The sequence below is a fragment of the Marmota marmota genome, unplaced genomic scaffold (assembly GCF_001458135.2).
Source record: "Marmota marmota marmota unplaced genomic scaffold, marMar, whole genome shotgun sequence".
NCBI lineage: Eukaryota > Metazoa > Chordata > Mammalia > Rodentia > Sciuridae > Marmota > Marmota marmota.
Window position 1 is genome coordinate 255,523 of NW_026000051.1, and position 19,240 is coordinate 274,762.

Here is a 19,240-nt window from a genome sequence, read left to right on the forward strand (position 1 = left end):
AAAAAGGAAACCATTGATGCAGCATGTGGTGTGCTTGCTGTGCAGCCCCAGGGCTCTTTGCCACACAGTTTGGGAACTGCCAAATCTAAGGTTTTTTGTTTTTCCTATTAAGTAGTAAGGGACTCAGATCAACTGTGACTTACTTTTTTAAAACTTAAGTCAAATGCTGATGGCCAAAAACCAGGAGACCAGCCAAGGAGCTGGGTATTCTGGTTCTGCCTGGCCTGCGTGTGTCACTGTAACTCCAGGCTGGTCTCTCTGTGCAGACGAAGCTTGAGGACTGCAGGAACATGATTGCAGAACTGCGAGTACAGCTGAAGAAGGCCAACAACAAGGTGTGCCACACTGAGCTACTGCTCAGCCAGGTCTCCCAGAAGGTAAGGAACAAGGTAGACCTGTGAAGCTGTCTGCCAGCCCTCTTCCTCCAGGTGGGACAGACTCGGATTCACTGCTTGAGAGTCTTTGACAGGCATTGGACCAGGAGCAGTTCTGTCCCTCTCCACCTTCCAGGGGACATCTGGCAATGTTTGGACACATTTTTTGTGCTACTGTTAGTTTATAGAGGCCGGGTGCTGCTGGGTTATCCTCCATGGCATGGACAGCCCTGCACCTCACAGAGAGTAGCCACTGAGCCCTGGGCTACCCCACATACGTGGAACCCTTTCTCAGTACCTTCTTTACTTAAATGTAAATCACACTGGGGAATTTGGTGAGCTCTCAGTGTATTGTTCACTCAAGAACAGACAAGTTTCCAGAGTCTTTGTCCCACAGACCTACTGGCCCTGTCCTACTGGTCATGTGTCAGGCCGCCTGCTCCTGGTATCCTGTGGGCAACCAACTTTGCTGTAGTGTGTTTGTGATTCTTATCTTTTCCATAGCATAATTTTTAAGTGTGTTTCCATCCATTTTGGTGACCTTAGCTGCCTTCCTCCCCACCAACCATGATGCCAGGAACTGGTCCCTTGTGTGCAATCCAGTTGCTGGTTTGTGTTGTCAGATATTTTTTACTTTGCTTGCTTATGTGTTTTGGTTAGCTGTCAAATAGCGAGTCGGTCCAGCAGCAGATGGAGTTCTTGAACAGGCAACTGTTGGTGCTCGGGGAGGTCAACGAACTGTACTTGGAACAACTGCAGAACAAGCACTCAGACACCACCAAGGTATGGGGAGCCAAACCTTACTTGGAAAAGCTCTTTGGACCCAGGCAGCTGTCCATCCTAAGAGTTCTCCCCTTCCTTATCCCGGCCCAGCAGTGCGGCACTGCCCCGCTATCCTGTGATCGTTTTGAAATGGAGTAACTGTAAGTGAAAGCACCTGAGGGAATTGCCGAGGAGGGTTGAGGGCGTGGCCCTCTTCTCCCTCTGTCCCTTGCAGAGAGAAGGAGAGAGAAGAGGGTGGGAACTGGTTCTGTTGCACACACCTCTCATGACTGCGGGTGTGTACTGGTGTGCATTCATGTGCGTGCCATCTTTTCTTTTCATGTTGAATTTTATTTCTGAGATGGTGGTTCAGTCCTAGCAACAAGGCCGGCAACAGGATGATCTGATATTAATTAGTGCCTCCACAGTGACGTCCAGGCAGTTTTATGTCACTTTATAAATAGCCTCGGGTGATGTTGGTGAATGTGTTGGGAATAGAATTTTTTTTTTTTTTTTTTTTTTTTTTTTAAAGAAAGAGTGAGAGAGAGTGAGAAAGAGGGAGAGAGAGAGAGAGAATTTTTAATATTTATTTTTTAGTATTTGGCGGACACAACATCTTTGTCTGTATGTGGTGCTGAGGATCGAACCCGGGCCGCACGCATGCCAGGCGAGCGTGCTACCGCTTGAGCCACATCCCCAGCCCGGGAATAGAATTTTAATAGCAAATGCTCAGATGCTTTCTGTCACCAGCTTCTCCATCACATGTGGGCCTCCTCTTTAGTATTTCTTGGGCTTGTGCTTTGTAGAGTCTTTTTTGACCACATGTACAGAGTAGCCTTGAGTTGGAGATATGTAATTTTCATAGTAGTTTTTCCTTATTTCAGCTCCTCTTAGCCTCAGATTTAGACTCCCTCTGGAAGAATGTTAAGTGTAAAACTTTCTTTAGAAGCCAACTATCACTTCTTTTGGAGGTACAATGGCTTTGGGAGAAGAAAGTTTGGGGAACAGGCCTAAAAGAACCTCTGAAAGAACTGGCCAAAGTATGTTTTTTGGTGTATCTCCAGAAGAGTGTAGATGGGCACAGCAGTCTTCGACTCTTTGGGACCTTGAGCAGCTACCTACCATTTTGGGACCCATTGCATTTCGTAAAATGGATAATGATCTTAAATTGTACTAGTCAGGATGCTTTCCCTTGTAAACCACACAAAAACAAGCTAATCTGGTTTACCAGAAGGAATTTATTATCCCACTTGACATGAAGTCCCAGGCTGGTAAGTTCTAGGTTGGCCAAGTTGGCGATTCTGGCACATCAGGAGCCTGGCTCTTTCCATCTTTCTGCATAGCTGGGCTTTCCTATCACCCTTGCTTTCTAACTAGCTGCATTCATGGTTTCAGAGACACAGATGTCCAGGGGAGACACCACCATGTTCTGAGGAGGAGAGTGTCTCTTCTATAGGGTTTTCAGAAATCTTTCTTAGAAACCCTGTACCATACTCCCTGTTGCCCTTGTTGGCCAGGATTGAGTCATGCACTCAGTACTGCCCTGGCATTGCCTTGAGCTGGCCAGGATTTGCCTCTGAGCCAGGGACTGGGGTTGTTGCCGTTCAGGGCAGTGAAGGAAGGGGGCAGCTGTCTGAGTCAGGTGGGGAATGGCTGCTCGGGCTGCTGAAGCCTACTGAGGTGAGCGTGCATGGATTTTACTCATCAGAAATCTCATGATTATCCATAAATAAGTACATTTGTTCCTTGGGATCCATGGGAGATTGGTTCCAGGGTCCCCATAGAGACCCAAACCTGCACAGATACTCAAGCATGGTGTCTGTGTATAACCCATGCACATCATCTCTAGATCATTTACAATATATGATATAGTGTAAATACTCTGTAAATAGTTGACAAACTAATTGTTTAGGGGATAATGACAAGAAAAAGTCCATATGTGTTCAGTACAGACACTTTGTTGTTTTTTTTTTTTTTTTTGACATTTTCAGTTTATGTCTGGTTGAACGCATGGTTGCAGAAGGCTGACTGTGCCATCGTTTTAAAGTCAGCTGTGTTCCCCTAGCCTGTGCTGAAGGTCTGTGCCCTTTGGTGCGGCTGGAAGATAACTGCTTTGGGGCTTTGGTCTGTTGCACTCTGCACCCTGGAAGGTTGGCCTGCTGGACTTCTCCGAGGCTGACTTCACGAGCATTTACGTCCTTGCCCTTAGTTTAAAACAGGTTTTGTGTACTCTTCACTGTCACAGTAAACACACACAAACGTAACACAGGCTTTAGAAAGCTACTCTTTTCTGCTTTCTCCTTCTCTGGAGGGGCCAGAGCAGCTAACTCAGTGGTATAGCTGCAGGCAGGTCACCCACACAGCATCACCAGGAAGTGTGGTCAGGAGACCCAGCTTGCCGTGCTGCTCCACGTGAGCAGAATTGCCCTGCTGGTGTTGCCTTCTCCAGCTTGCCTGGGTGGTGTTAGGGAAGGGAGAAAAACAAAAGAAAGTAAATGGCTGTGATGCTCCTCACCTGAAATCACACTGTGAATATTGGCATATTTCACTTGGTGTGTTTGAACATGTATTTTGCATGATTGGGGGTACTGTTCACCACAGAGGTTTATAGTGTGCATTGTTATTTTTGTCCTGATATAGTACTCTTTCTAAAAACAGATACAAAATGTATTTTGCTTAACTGCCTTCCTGACATTTACTTCCCTGAGTTTACTATGTTTCTAGTTTCTTACTCTTATAAATTAGCTGTGGTGATTATTTTTGTATAAAATGTGTATTCATGTTTCAAATGATTTCCTGAGGAAAAAATTTCAAGAAAGGGTTGCTAAGTTGATCCTAGCCAGCTTACTTTTCAGAAAGTTGTACTCGTTTGTGTTTCTAGTATTTCTATTAGTATACTAAAGCACCTTCTCAAAATGGATAAGACTTGTTCATTTTCTATAACTCCAGTCCCTTTTTTTAGGAAGTGGAAATGATGAAAACTGCCTATCGGAAGGAACTAGAAAAAAACAGAAGCCACGTTCTCCAGCAGAATCAGAGACTTGATACCTCCCAGAAACGGATTTTGGAACTGGAATCTCATTTGGCCAAGAAAGACCACCTTCTTCTGGAACAGAAGAAATACTTGGAGGATGTCAAGGCCCAGGCAAGGTACCTCATAGGAAGGGTTAGGGCGAGTGTGGCTCCTTATTAAGGGGAGTCTTCCATATTCCGGGTGGGTCTGTGTCTTTCAGAAGACAGCTAGAGGCTGCAGAGAGCAGATATGAGGCTCAAAAAAAGATCACCCGAGTGTTTGAGTTGGAGATCTTAGACTTGTATGGCAGGTTGGAAAAGGATGGTCTCCTGAAAAAACTTGAAGAGGAAAAGGCAGAAGCAGCTGAAGCAGCGGAAGAAAGGTAGGAGGAAAGAATTGTATCCTGGCCTTGCCATGAAGCTGCCACTAGCAGGCAGTGCTGCAGAGCATTGGCAGTAGCAGTTACAGCTGGTTGGACAGGGCTCAGAGAGCCGCCCTGACTTGCCTTTTCTCACAGTGCCGTTGACCTCCCACCTTCCTGGCTTGAGTCCCTATCTGCCGTTTGTGTTGCAGATTGCCACCCAGAACCCCTGGTTGTGATTTAGGTTTCCCTTTGAGATCTCTTATTTGGGTCCACTGTTGTAAGACAGCAGGCCAGCAGGGTTCATATTCAGTGGGAGTAATGCCACATCTCCCAAATGTGGATGACACAGTCACCAACTCCTTTTTTCCTTCCTGGATTTCTTACAGGCTTGACTGTTGTAATGATGGCTGCCCGGATTCCGTGGTAGGGCACAATGAAGAGGCATCTGGCCACAATGGAGAGACCAAGACTCCCAGGCCTGGCAGTACCCGGGGCAGTAGTGGAGGTAGAGGAGCAGGAGGCAGCAGCAGCAGTAGCAGTGAGCTTTCTACCCCGGAGAAACCCCCAAGCCAGAGGGCAGGCCCATTCAGCAGCCGGTGGGAAACTGCCACGGGTGAGCCCTCCACCAGCATCCCCACGACTGTTGGCTCTCTCCCCAGTTCCAAAAGTTTCCTGGGCATGAAGGCCCGGGAGTTATTTCGTAATAAGAGTGAGAGCCAGTGTGATGAGGACGGCATGACCATCAGTAGCCTTTGTGAGACCCTAAAGACAGAACTGGGGAAAGACTTGGGCTTGGAAGCCATGACTCCCTTGAACCTAGACAGCCCGCATCCATCTCCCCCAAACCCAGACAGTGTTGGACAGCTTCGCATCATGGACTACAATGAGACTCACCACGAACACAGCTAAGGAGGGTCAGTCAGTGTTAACTCGCGTCTTGTTGGCATAGAACAGGAGGTGCGAATGCTCGTTCAAGGTTTTCCTGTTTCCAGGGTCTGGGTGGCTGCTCATGTGGTGGGAGTGGGACGGAGGTCCTTTTGACGCCTGACTGAATGCACAATGGTTTTTGGATCTGGCCTTGAAATGCCTCTTAGCCTTCCCCTTGACCCTCTCTGATTCACCCAGCAGTCTGTACTAATGGAGGGCCATTTTGCGTTCCTCAGTAGCTTTATTTTCCTTCCTTTTCCCCCAAATGGTTGCATCCTTTGAACCTGTGCAATATGAGGCCAAATTTCATCTTTGAGTCTAACACACCACTCTCTGCTTTCCTGAAGTCAGATAACTGGGCGGCCCTTGGTTAGACCAGGCAGTTGGTGGCATTGCAGGTAAGTTTGGTTTTGTCCCTTCCAGGAAGACGTACCTTGCAAAGCTGATTGACTTCACAGGAAAGCTCTTATGGGAGACTTCTCACTGCTTTTTGGTTCTGAGGTTCGGCATCTAAAGTAGCAGATCTAGAAAAACATGGTTCATTCACCCTTCCATTCTTTTGGCGGTTCTGATAAGCTTCCTAGAAAGTTCTGCGTAGACAAATGCCCGTTTCCAAAGTCTGGTTGGCGCTGTGGAGGCTCTGCTTCCTCACTCTTTGGGAAAGCTCTTGTCCCTCTTTCCCCACTACCTCTTATTTATTTGGTGTTTGCTTGAATGGTGGCACCCCACCGACCCAGGCTGGCATGTGGCTGATAAGCTTGTTCTCTGGGTGCAAGGAGAGGTCCCAGGGAGAGGTTGCTGGAAGCTCAGGTGTGTGGAGCTGCACCTTTGGGCTGGTCTTGCCAGTTGAGCTATTGGTTCAGCCCTGGGTCTGGTGGCCCCCCGCCACCCCCCGAGCTCATTCATGTCTCTTGTTTGCTGGCTACTTGGTAATACTGCAGCAGAGAGGCTCTGGAGATCCAGAGAGTTTTCTTCACAGCTTACGTGACATTTCTTGGGCTGTGGGGTTGCCACACTACTGTAGGTTCCAGGCCACCACAAAGGTAGCAGCTTTTTCACACAAATTCTAACTTTCAGGGCCAGCTCTCCTGGGAGCTTGATATTGTCACCCTCTCCAGGTTAGGAATGGCAGAGCAACATAGAGTTGAGTCTGGCAGGGTGGTGTTGGAGGCGGCCTGCCTGTACAGAGTGGGCTGCCTGCAGGTGCTCATGAGGGCCATACAAGTCAGAGCGCCAGCACTGCCGAGCATCCAGGCTCAATAAGTGCTTCTGAAGAAGTGCTAGACGCCTAAGGATCATTCCTGGCGTCCCAGTCCAGGTAGGAGATACTTGGCAGGAAGGAGCCAGTGAACTTGGTGTTTCTGTTTCTGTTCTTTCCAAGAAAAGAATATAAGGGTTCAGTCGTGAAGAAGTTAAACTGTAATGGTACGAAATCTCACGGCATGTGGAAATTTCCAGCACGTGAGGGAGAAAGTCTTTTTGTAAGTATAGTAGTAAATATTCTAGTATCCCTAACTAAAGAGAACTAGGCAGAGACTCCATGTCACCATGGCAATGCTGGCCAAAGACCTGCTGGGAACAGGGTTTCTGGTGTAACTGACTGACCTCAGCCACAGAAGGGCATGCCCTGACTGCTAGCCGCCCCGCAGAGGCCAGCCCTCAGCACTGGTTGTCCAGTGTGGAGTCCTGGGGGATTCCATACTTCCGATTCTGCTTTGTCCAAAGGAAAGCTTAAAATCCAATATATTCTAGTTTCCTTGTTCCATTGTATACAAGGAAAACATGAACAAGTTTAAAAAGGGCAGGAAGATGTTACAGGTTAACTGTTTACAGTGCTTTCTCCTTCCCATGCCCACTAAATCTGTGCCACAGAACAAAGATACCAGGCACTTAATTTGCAGCCTTTCCTTACCTGGCACCGGAAAGGAGGCCTGTGTAAGAAGGGAAAGAACGTTATATGGATTGTAAATGTAGGGAAGGAAGGAGGCAGTTGACTGAGGTGTGGCTGAAGGTTCCAAGTTTCTGTGCCATTCCTCCAGCCTAGGTTCCATCTCCCAGCTTTATAGCCCAGGGACCCCAGTGCTCTGGCTTGGGCCCCTGTGAGTTCTAGGAGGCCGCTCTATACGGGTTTCACGCGTATAGAGATGGGAGATTGAGTCCTGGGGTCCTGGTGAAGTTACCCAGCCTGAAAACTTGGGCTTTGGTGTTGAAAAGGGCTCCAGATTTAGTTCAAGACTTGCTTTTGTTTTGAAAGTAGTGAACCTGCCAAGGGTTCAAGTGGGTCACTTGATGATACCTCAAGCAGTTTAACGATGAAAGGCAATAGGGAGAGGAACTCCTGAGAGGCTGCTGAGGCCTAAGGAAAGGCATTGGAATGATGAGCATGCTCGGCAGAGCCTGTCTCATCACTGACTGAGCTCCTGGTGTCTGGGACTTGGTGGCTCCTTCCGGAAATCACTGTGAGCTATGCTGACGGCCAGTACCCATAACTCGAACGAACTCCCTCCTGACCCCAACCAGCCCAGCACCAGCCCTGAGCAGCCCAGAATCTGCATCTCATGCAGCGTGGAATCTGTTTAAAAGGGAATCCTGTGCTATTATTTGGGGATGGGTGAGGCAAGAGGAGCAGTAGGAAGGGGCAGAGAAAAATGAGCTCCTGAACCCACTACTGTAAATAAGCACACACGTCTCTGAAAGAACCTTCATGGGTTTTTAAAAGCTTGTGACAGGGCCCTATCATAAAGTCTGCAAAAATTGGTACTGTGGGATTCAGAGAAATAATATGCTTATGACTATCAAGAAACCAACTGAAACCCAGAGGTAGGAGGTTGGGGTCTGTTCTTAGCTGGAGAGGTTTTAAGAGGTGTCATTAGAGGTAAGTGCTGAGAGCAGCATCACTGAGGCAGGTGGGCACATAGTAATCTGTTCAGGTTTGCCAACAGTGTTTTTGGAAAGACTGCCTGACCTTTGGGAATAGCTGCAGAGAGTTCCTACTGTCTGTGATGTACTAAAGGGAAACAGCCGACACTCTTAGAAGGTATACTGCCACAACCCAAAAGAAAGCCCAAGAAGCCACTAACAATTAAAAACAGCCTCCCCCACCCCACCTCATTGCTGCTGTGACCAGAGGACAGCACCTCCTTGGGTAAAAGCAGCACAGTGGGCCCACATACTAGGCTCTCCCTGGCCATTTGCAACAGAATGTGTAGTTTCCAGCTCTTTTTTGTCCAGAAAGATAAAACTTCAGCAGTTGTTTAGAGGGTGCATGCCTGGTCATGGGATGCAAGAATCTGTAAGCTGGACCATAGAGCTTAGACTGGCATTAAGGAAAGAAAACTGGTTACTTGTTTTTGTGTAGACAACAGAAGCGTGTTGTGAGTGGCCAATGGTAATTTCCACCAAATACTAGAACCTACCACTTGAAGCCAGCAAGAACTGAAGAGTAAAGAAAGTCCATGAGGAAGCTCATGGGAGCCAGTGTGGGCAGGCGAAGGAGGATTTGGGGCCCGGCAAGGTCAGGCCCATGCTGCAGTGCAGGTGGAGAGCTGTCTGCCCTTGCAGGGACTCTCCCGGTGTGGTCCCAGGAGCAGCTCAGGTCCACTCAGGAGGGTCTGCCTTGCAGGGGAGCCAGTTACCATGTGCAGTGACCAGAGCACACTGGGCACCTGCTGTGGCTTCACTCTTGGAGGCATATGCTGTAGAACTGACTTACAGAAAGTGTTAGAGAACGTGTTCAGTCTGAGGGTGTTCGTTTGTTTACATCCTGAGTGGTGATGCGTGCCCACTCCTCCCAGCAGATCACTGCAAAGTCATTAATTGCACTTGATTTAGCTTCTTTCTGTAGCCAAAAGAGAAGTTTAGGTCAGGAACTAGCTCCTAGGCTGCTGCTGAGACCCTTGTTCCCAGGCAGTTCCTTTCTCTATCCGCGACTCCCTATGTGCCCAGGGAAGCTGTTTCCACACCATCCTGCCACCTGTGCATGCTCACCTGAAAGGTTGTTGGCAGATGCAAGGGAAACCTGAGCCCCAGCTGCTTTTGGTGTTCATTTAAATGAGTTCATGAGGGCCGAGGAGCTTTGTGCCGCTGCCCAGTGCCACCACACTAGCCACCCTTTGGGATAAGCTAGCTGGTTTAGTCATTGGAATAGGTTTTTTGGAGCAGAACTTAGGAGCTCAAGGACCCCAAAACACCCTTCCCCCACCCGTCGTCCCCTCCCCACCTGGTGCAGTGTTTGGGCAGGAGGGTGCACCCAGGCTCTGCGCAGCACATACTCTGGCTGATCAGAGGCAGCCAAGCATTTTGCACTAGGAAGAATCAGTGATCGATCTTCAGAAGACTTCTATGGACCAGTTACATTACGGAGGAACAGATTTTGCTAAGACGTAATCTAGTTTTATAACTCAATCATGGATGAACCATATGAGGCTAACTTGCAGTTTAAAGGGGTCCCATGAATGAAAATAATCTGATTTTTTTAACTGACTGCTTTTAGTTAAATGCAAGAAAGTCCCCTCATCAAAAGGTTTAAACTTTCCCACCTTGATCTTAAAAGCATGTCAAAACAATCCATATCAGATGCCATAAACATGAACTGCAAGAGAACATGGTACAATCTCAGTGAATGGGAATTGGAATCAAAAGGGTTTGCTGTCCTTCTTAGAATGTTCTAAAATGTCAAGGCAGTTGCTTGTGTTTAACTGTGAACAAATAAAAATTTATTGTTTTGCACTACTCTGCTGTGTGACATGGAGTGACTTACACTGGCCTTGGGCTTATAGGTAAAGTAGGGACTCTTCAAAGATGCAGAAGCCTTGGGTGTGGAGTGGTTACAGTGGGTGGCTAGAGGAGGGCACCCAAATATTGGTCTGGCTTTAGGCTTTAGTCTCTGTTAAGCACCTTTGTGTTCTGGAAGATTGTCTTCACTGATAACGTACCTGCCTTAAATCTTTGGTCTTTCCCAAAGAGTGGTATGGTGTGTGTGTGTCAAGGGTTGAGTCATGTCTACCAGAGAAGCCCTGAGAGCCAGGGGCTACCAGTCCACACTCCTGCTAACTGTGTCTGGAGGGGTGGCCAGTTGAGTTTCATGGGATCCTTTTGGTGGAACCTGGTGGACATGCATTTTGTGGAGATTTCACCAGCCCTGATCCCTGCCAGCTGTGTGCACATGTGCCAGGAGAAGGTGCATAGCTGTCACCAGCTGGTTCATGCCCATTGGGCATTCTGCAGAAGGTGGGAAACCACCCTATGAGATTTTAAGATCTGCCCTGACTTCTGATAGCATGGCCTGTGATGCTGAGGAAAGGACCCTTATGGCAAGCTGTGTCACAGTGGTTTTCAGGTGCTCGCCCGGCTGTCCGGACGTCAGAACTGCTGCCCATGGCAGAAGCAGCACCTTCGGGATGGACTTGAAGGTGGCGGTTGTTAATTTGTCTGGAATTCAGGTTTTCTTGCCTGAGGAAGTCTCTTACTAGACAAGGTGCAGGTCTGTGGACTGGCCCTCTGTTACCTGGTGTGGACCTCAGAGTCAGGCCCTTTCTAGAGGCAGGGTCCCCTTGGTGGCAGCAGTTTCTCTGCTGTCTGTGAGGGGCTTTGCCTGCGTGGTTACCTCCCAGTATCTTTTGAGGTCTTGGGAGAAACGCAGGTTTTCTTTCAGGGAGAAGTCCCAGGAAACCAAGCCAGCCAGGCAGAGGTGGTAGAACATTTTTTATTCTTGACTGTCTCCCCCCGAGGAAGCAACAATACAGAAGCTAAGTCGTCCCCTGCGAAGGGAAAAAGTAACAATCAGAGCTCAAAGCAGACGCATCACACAGTGTGTGGGCCTCGACTATGCTGTGGACATCAGGCCATGGTCCTTGCTCAGGAACCACAGACAGAATTCTTCTGGAGAGGTGGGCTCACTGCCTTTGTTTTGGTCCAGGGAACTGAACCCTGAGGCGTTCCTTCAGCATCTGCCCCTCTCTCCATCCTGGGAGTGGGAGCATCCCTGTCCTGCAGAGAGTCTGTGCTGCTTCCTGTGGCTGCTGGGGCAGGGAGCTGGATGGCTGCTGGGTGTGGCTCAGTGCCCTCACCTGGGATACCCTCTAGCAACACCGTACTGTTTGGGCAACTCATTAAGTGGGGATCCTCTTCACCAGCACAGAGCTTAGAAGCAGGAAAGTTACAAGTGAAAGCAAGAGAAGGAGAGATTCTCAATGATGTATTGGCCCTTTTGGGGTTAACGGCAGGGGTGCCAGCACCAGCAGGAATGGATCCACAGGGGAGTCCACACTGGTTAGCAGAGCACCCAGCGTGGAGCAGGCCCCTGGCCTTGAGTTACAGTTTCCCACCGGGCGGCCTCCAGGGAGGCTTGGAATGTCCTTTGTCTCGCCCCCTGGGTTTGAGGCGGTCTTTTTCCAGCTGCCTACATTTGTGCTTTCTTAACCAACGCTGGGTGCCTGCGGTCCGGGCAGGACAAGCGGCTGCCCTGGTGACATTCTGACATGCTGCGGGCTCACTCACGTGCTGCAGCGCTTTGCGGGGCAGCTTCTCCGAGTGGGCAATCCACTCTTTCATAAGGTCCAAGACAATGGGGATGAGGCTGACCACACCGCCATAGTGGTTCCTGGCCTCGTCACAGCTGAGATGATTCACTACATCGTGAGGGTACCTGCAGGCCAGGAGAGGAGGGAGAATGGTGAGCCTTGCTGTGGGGACTGGCTGGCAGCTTCCAGGCCTGGTGCTAAGGCTGTGTCCCCACCAGGTCCAGCTCAGCACGTCAAGGCCAGGAGCCCCAGGTGCTTCTGCTATGAAAGTCGGGAGCTGAGAACCACTGCCCTGTGGTGTCTGGAAAAACACGCTGCCTGGGTGCCCTGCTGTGTCTATGTCCTGGTTTTAAATAGGTCTTCATTGATAGTCATGCCACGAAGGAATTGTGCACAGCTACAGGGGAGAGCACCAGCTCAGTGTCCCCCTGGGGATCCTCCACAGCACACACCAAGGCCTCACCAAGGCCCAAAGGGACTTACTTTGCTCTGAGGGTGCTCAGGTCATTGCTTTGGCTAACCAAGCTTTTGCATTTGTCAAGGATGTTGTTGGTGACTGGGGTGCCAGAGTGCATGGCCTCAAAGTGCTGGCAGAGCCTGTTCAGCTCTGAACAGATGTCCAGGAACATGAGCAGGATCCGCCGGTCTGTGGAGTTGTTACAGTAGTGTTCCATGTAGCTCTGCACCTGTAAAGGCCAGTCTGATGTGAGCTGGGGATGTGCCGGCCCCCACTGGAGCAGCCACCCGGGTTCACTAGGAGAAACCAGTAACACTTAGGCACTCTGACATACAGACCACAACATACAGCTAACATCACTAAGTGTCCCAGGCACCGTGCAAAATGCTGTCTCACTCTTCTCTAAACGCTACACACTGCGTAGGTACCTTCTTAAAATCCTTATTTTTTATAGATTAACACCCTGAATACTGGAGATTAAGAGGTGAAATCACCCGCTGGGACACCAGTGGAAGTGGCTTAGCTGAATGTGTCTCCCAGCTTGTGAATGAATGAGGCTGGGGACAGGGTGATCCATATGAGAAAAATGTTCCTACCACATCCCATATTCAAATAACAACTCTAGGAGTCGTAGGAGCTAAAATGCCAAAAATAAGACTTGAACGTATTTGAAGAAGACATACAAGGCCGCTAAGAATATTGATCCTCTGATCTACTTTCAACTTTTCCTTGCTGGCAGGGGGCTGGGGCCTCCCTGGGTGGGAGTCTTTCTCCAGTTACCTGATACCACCCAGTGACTGCATCTGAGGCTGGGCCAGGGCAGGAGGCCTGAGCTCCTGTGGGGAGGAAATGGGTTGGGTCTAGGTCCCATTAACTTATCACTCATTCCATACACAACTAACTCTCACCATGATCTGATGATGGGAAGGGTATCACTGCCTCCCCAAGTACCTGGAACTTTCTCAGGCTACAGAGCTTCCCTGTCGCTAAGGGATGTCTTCCTGAATGATCTGAAGTGGTTCCTCCCCAGCTTTGTCAGGGGAGAGACTCCTGTCCACAACTACATAGACACCACAGCATGTGGTAGCCACAACAGAGCTGTCACTGGGCTGCCTGGGTGTGTGCAGGCAGCCTTTGGACGCCTGCCTCAGGGAGGGCTAGTGGGGCTGAGAGCCAGCACTTGAGATGGGGCATCAGAGCGAAGGACAGGATTTATAGGAGCCTCTGATGAGTCTAGGCAGGAAGGCCACTCCCACATGTCACGAAGCTCAGGGGCAGATGCCAAGGCAGACGGGACTCCAGCTAGTCTTGGAGACTGAAAATCTGTCCGGTGCCCTTAGAAAAGGCTCCAGGGGGATGACCTGCCTGCTTGTGCATGAGCCAGTGCAGGGGCATGTCATCAGCTGGTGGGCTCAGGGTCAAGAGCTAGTGCGTCTGGCAAAGGTTGTGTGCTATTCCTTTCTGGATGTTCAGCATTTTTCAAGTTAAAAAATTGGGGAAGTGGGACAAGGGTTTTACAAAAACCAGGGAAACAATGTTTTCTGTCAGCAAGGGCTGCCTGTTCTCTATGGCTGCTTCTCCTGAGCTGTTCTGAGCCCGGTACCCACCCCCACCATCTTCACAAGCAGCTGGGCTTTGGCAAGCTTGCTTCCTCACAGTGGCCTCTTTACAGTCCAGGCCTGGCCTGTGGGTGGGGTCCTAGCTACATTGTGGCTCAGGCCCCTAACGTCATGGATGGCCTCCAAATCCTGCAGAGCAAACTTGGACAACAGCTAACCCTCAAGGAAGATTTTTGCAAAAGTGACTAGCAGTTTCTCAGTACCCTGCAATATGTGGTGACAAGGACCATATCCATCTCGATCACCAGTAAAGCTCCACTGCTCAGCCCCCAGTGCTTACTGGGGGCCAAACTTGGGCCAGCAGTTTTCCATGATGGTTCCACTGAATACACATAATATATGAGAAAACTGAGGCTTAGTGAGGTAAGTAACCTCACTGGCCCAAGGTCACAGAGGTGGCAGGTGGACTTTGACCTTGGCTGGATGAGTCTGGTAGGGGAGGAATGGGGGGAACTTATTCCATCAGTTAGGGTCTGAGTCCTAATCTAATTCAGGCACAAATGTGCTTCCCTTTCCTGGGCTCTTTCAGGTGTGGGGACTGGGCTGGGGAGGCTCCTGTGACCAGGGTCAGCCCTGTCAGGTGCCACCTGTTCGATGCTGGAGATGGGCCGGATCTTGTCATGTGCGTTCTCCCTGCAGTGCTCCAGAGCTGCGATGAAGGTGAACTGCTGCTGTTGGAACAGCTTGTACTTCTGCTCAATGCCACGGAGGGTCTCTTTGGCCTCATTCATGGTTGTCCTCTGTGGTCACTTATAGGATAGGAGAGATCTACAGGGAGGAAGAGGACCATGAGGCCCCAGGGGCCAGAAACGAGGAGCCAGCCCCAGAGGGACGGAGGGAGGGAGGCTCGGGAGAGAAAGATTCCCAACCCGCTCAGCCTATCCCCACAGCCCTGGGGCACAGGGACTGTTTGTTTGATCCCTGCTTTACAGAGAAGGGAACCAGGGTCCTAGGAGACCACACAACTCACTCAGGATCTCCCAGGTTACCCATGACCATGCTAAACTTGACCCTCGTCCAGGGACAGTCTCCCATGCAATGTGATTTCCTTCTCTCAGGACAGCTTCTCTCTTCCTTGGCTTCTGCAATTACGAGTGTCTACACACACACACATATACACAGCCTCCAGGGCCTCCCTATGGTACCAACACAACCCGGGAATCAAGGGGTATGCCCATAGGAGGAAAAACCAGCAGAACACCAGTTAAGACCAAATGACTAAGACACCAGCCACTGTGCAGGTGGGAGAGTGGGCTAGCTGGGAAGGGTCCGTGCTGGGTTGTTCAGTATAAGTTGCAAGTCCCCCTGCTCTGCGCTTGGGCAGGGGACCTGGCCTCAGTCCACGTCATGTGCAGACCTGGCCCTGATTAGGAACATTAACTGTACCCATGGTGCCACAGGCTGGTCCCGGTGGGACGCAGGTGGCCCAAGAGCTTCTAGAATCCCCTGTGAGCAGAAAGGGCAGAGGGTTCTATACTCTGACTCCTCAATTTTTCTGAGCATGTGAAAAATGTTGCAGATTTATGGAATGTTTGTTAGAGCTAGAAAGGTCAGCAGGCCAACTCCCCTTCACTTCCAGGAGGGAAATGGAGGCCCAGAGACACCCCAGGCTCTACACGTCCTGATTAACCAACATCCTTACCCCTGCCACATCTGGCTGTGCCTCATGAGTGGGGATCAGAGGAGTCGGCTCCAAGGTAGGGACAAGGTGTCCCCAGTGGAAGGGGCAGGAACACAGCAAGGATGGGCAGGTCTCAAGTGGAAGAGTGAAGACAGGATGGATGTGGGAAGAATTCCTTCCTGTCCCCCTCGGCACCCTCAGCAATGAGGAGAGCTTGAGTTGGGAGCACATCTCTGCTGCAAGAGGAGATGGCAGCACAGACGGACCTAAGATGTCTCCACAGACCATGGGCACAGTGAACCAGAGAATTTGAGAGGGGTAGCCCTTCAGTGGGATGAGCCAGCTGAGGGTCCTGAGAGTCGTGCCCCATAACCCTGAACAGGCAGGTTCAGGAGAGTACCAGCCAACAGCAGGAGGACCACCACTCCCCTGGCGGCTGGTGTGGGCCTGTCCAGGGCTAGGCAGCCTCCTTCCCCTCAAGCTCCCCATACTCAGGCACAGCGTCTGACGTGGGGAAGGAAGGGCAGGGAGGCTGGGGCCCACTGCTGACTGAACACCTGCCATATCTTTGGCCCCCTTCCCAGGGGGTAGAGATGGCATACCTGGGCACACTGGGCTTCTGTGGTGCTTCCCGCGCAGTTGGGTTCACCACAACTAGGACTAGGGTGAGGGAGGAGTCAGCTGCCTCCTGCGAAACTTGAGGGGGAACCAAAAAAAATCAGTAATCGAGAGAAAAATATTTTTTAAAAAGTGAATATAAGGGCTGTGGCTGTGGCTGGGGCTGAGTGGTAGAGCACTGTCTGGCATGTGTGAGGCACTGGGTTTGATCCCCAGCACCACATATAAATAAATAACATAAAGGTATAAAAAAATACAACAACCAAAAAAAATTTTTAAAGTGAATACAAAACACAAAAAATTAAAAATGAACACAAAATTCTACAAAGAACAAAATGACAGAATTTTAAGGAAGAACAGGATTGATAGTGCCGCGCCACACTAGAGCCTGTGGCAAAAGGAAAATTCAGTTAATAGTATCTGACTTTTACTTCAATTTTTGATATTCTAAATGGATTTTAACATTACTTTTGATTTTTAGAAAATACTGTTAAAAACGATCATTGAGATTTTTGGTGCCAATTAAGTTGTTGATGGACCTTTTTTTTATTTATTTACATGTGGCGCTGAGAACCAAACCCAGTGCCTCACACATGCTGGGCAAGTGCTCTGCTATTGAGCCACAGCCCAGCCGCCCCTTAAGTGCTGTGCCAAGGCAAGTGCTTACCTGCCCCACCCTAATCCAGTCTGGGGTTTGCAAATGACTCAGAGGGAAGACCTAGAAAAGTCACAGTGATGCAGAAATGGGTTTCCAGGGGAGAGAGTGCACCCAGTCAGGCTGGCCTTTGCCCACAGTGCTGTGATCAGAGTGGTTAAAATGGCCCTGGCTCCACCCCTGTGGCTGACCTCAGGCAAGCTACTCCTCAGTGTCCTAACATGCCATAGGGAGAGAGCAGCATTAGCTGCCCAGTCTTGGGATGAATACCAGATGAGGTGACAGGTGTAGGTGTAGACCCCGGGCCTGCAATATGATAATACCATCATTGCAGCCACTAGAACTATTGGGATCAAACTCTGCATGCGATGGCAGGTGATTGCCACAACTGTGTGCACCTGGAAAGAAGCAGGGGCTGCTGGGGTAGGAGAGGTGGAGAGGTGGGACTGTGGGCTGGGTTGAGGGGTGGGGAATGCAGGAAGACTGAGCAGTTGCAGAAGAGGGCAGCAGACAGGCCCTGTCCTGGGGTCAGGCTGGGTGTTCAGAAGAACCACTGGAGGCTTCTAAGCCAAGGGGGTAAAAACATGGCAGGCATTTGCTTGCTAGGTCTTCACTTTGCCAGATGCTGTCCAGGTACAGAGTTCTATGACACTGGCCAAAGTGGACAGGCCCCCTGCCCTGGAAGAAGCCACCTGTTAAAGAGTGGGAGATCAGTCAGGGCATAGGTGATGACATGAAACTGCTTGGTGGGCATGTGGGAGAAGCAAGTCGCACAGTCTCTGCAGGAGGGACTTTGGGTGGATGTGGTACAGGGCAAAGGACAGGCATGCTCCAGCCCTAGATCCTGGCTCACCCTGTCCTCATGAGAACAGTTGGTCAGGGCTCTAAGTAAGCAAGCCCTGGGCATGCTTTACCTTGAGTTATCCCCTCAGCCTAGAAATGAGAGGCCGTGTTATTTCACAAGCTGAAATGGAGGAACTGGAAATGGGCAAGCCTGGACTCCTCCCGCAGCCTACCTTTCTAGTCTGGGCTTTTGGCTCCCTCCCTGCTGTTCCTTGGAGACAAACTTGCTACAAATCAGACTGGCTGGGGGTGGGGACAGGTCAGATTGCCAGACCCCTTCTAGGGTTCAACCACTAGCTACACCCTGGGCCTCACACCCATTCCCACTAGACTTCCCCTATTACCCACCTCAAAGCAATAGGGACTAGGATTTAGGGGGCTGAGTCCAGCTCCCTGCCATCCTCTTGGGGATTCCTGAGACTGCCAAGTTCTCCAAGGATACAGCAATACCTTGGCTGGTGGCCCTGAGAGCAAAACTGACTTGGTTCTTGATCCTAGCAACTTGTGACATGCACACCAGGAATGTCAACGAGAGGAGCTGTAATAAGCTATCCAAAGTGATCATCCCTTGAACAAGAGCTCTGCAGCCAAATTAGTGTAGATGAAAGGTACAGGGTGCAGGCACTTCTGGATCTAGGGAAGGAGGGAGGAAAAAAATGATTACCTGATAGGTTTTAGGCTTTAATTGATTTGTATTTTCCCAGGCTGCTAAAGAAGATTAAATCATGGTATGAAAAACGCCTAGGGCTTAAAATAAATGAGGAGAAAGGTATGTCATTTCAGAAATGTCCAAGAAGCAAACTGAACTTCTCTGCCACAAATTGCAGGCTTGGTTGTTGTGTTCTTTGTTCGGGGGAGATAGCTTCCTTTTCTTCCCCAGCTGTCTTTGGGTTTGACAAGCCCACCAAGATGTGTGCACTTTGAGAAAGCAGTTTTGGGGGGAAAAGGCAGCACTGCTGGTTTTACTTTGGAGGGTGTCTGTTGGCTGGAGTCAGGATGCCTACTTCCAGTTCCGGATCTCCCTCTGCTTTGACCAGTGACCCTGGGAAAGATTTTCCCCGTTTCTGAGCCTTAGTTTATGCATCTGTAAAATGAGGGACTCGTCAGTCTGATCCTCCAATTTCTTACCTGTAAAATGGGAACGACAGCGCCTATTTCACATGGCTGTCGCAAAGATAAGATACTACTACTACTACCCACAGCGGCCTCCGCGTATCGCGTGCTCACTGACTGCAAGTCTCAGTCCAGAGACTTCACTAACCCCCTCCGGCACCAGTGAAGGAAGGGAGGCACAGAGCAGGCAGCTGGCCAGCCGGAGCCCCCGGCCCGCCGCGCCGCGTCCCGCCCGCCCCCTCGGCCCCTTTACCCTTGCTTGTGCAGGACGGGCACAGAGCGCAGGCTGGCGTGACTCCGTGGGCGTCTGGGCCCCGGAGGGCGGGGAGGCCCTGCTTAGGACTCGGGAGGCG

The 19,240-nt window shown here is 50.2% G+C and overlaps 3 protein-coding genes across 18 annotated transcripts in view; 2 read left to right on the plus strand and 1 right to left on the minus strand.

The window, feature by feature from the left end:
- Nucleotides 1–10,171, plus strand: part of Tsc1 (TSC complex subunit 1) — a 55,601-nt gene extending 45,430 nt beyond the window's left edge. For all 7 annotated transcript variants that reach the window (XM_048812819.1, XM_015497393.2, XM_015497392.2 and 4 more), the window contains 5 exons: nt 267–377; nt 1,035–1,157; nt 4,099–4,286; nt 4,370–4,531; nt 4,900–10,171. In XM_048812819.1, coding sequence (XP_048668776.1) covers nt 267–377; nt 1,035–1,157; nt 4,099–4,286; nt 4,370–4,531; nt 4,900–5,422 — 1,107 coding nt within the window. In that variant the 3' untranslated portion in view covers nt 5,423–10,171. The remainder of the gene's footprint in view (nt 1–266; nt 378–1,034; nt 1,158–4,098; nt 4,287–4,369; nt 4,532–4,899) is intronic.
- Nucleotides 1,739–19,240, plus strand: part of Ak8 (adenylate kinase 8) — a 131,386-nt gene continuing 113,884 nt past the window's right edge. The window contains exons 1-3 of the mRNA XM_048812820.1: nt 1,739–2,131; nt 2,221–2,230; nt 8,337–8,346. Coding sequence (XP_048668777.1) covers nt 2,113–2,131; nt 2,221–2,230; nt 8,337–8,346 — 39 coding nt within the window. The 5' untranslated portion in view covers nt 1,739–2,112. The remainder of the gene's footprint in view (nt 2,132–2,220; nt 2,231–8,336; nt 8,347–19,240) is intronic.
- Nucleotides 11,131–19,240, minus strand: Spaca9 (sperm acrosome associated 9). 10 transcript variants are annotated; one of them, XM_015497399.2, is made up of 7 exons: nt 19,141–19,240; nt 18,292–18,407; nt 16,261–16,354; nt 14,625–14,805; nt 12,445–12,647; nt 11,939–12,086; nt 11,131–11,199 (listed from the first exon to the last, which is right to left on the minus strand). In XM_015497399.2, the coding sequence occupies exons 4-7, from the start codon at nt 14,766–14,768 to the stop codon at nt 11,188–11,190; spliced, it is 507 nt and encodes a 168-aa protein (XP_015352885.1). In that variant the 5' UTR covers nt 14,769–14,805; nt 16,261–16,354; nt 18,292–18,407; nt 19,141–19,240; the 3' UTR covers nt 11,131–11,187. The 10 variants fall into 10 exon arrangements, with proteins under 10 accessions (XP_015352885.1, XP_015352881.1, XP_015352880.1 ...); XM_015497395.2 differs by adding an exon at nt 16,944–16,994 and having other exon boundaries at nt 11,131–12,086; XM_015497394.2 differs by having other exon boundaries at nt 11,131–12,086.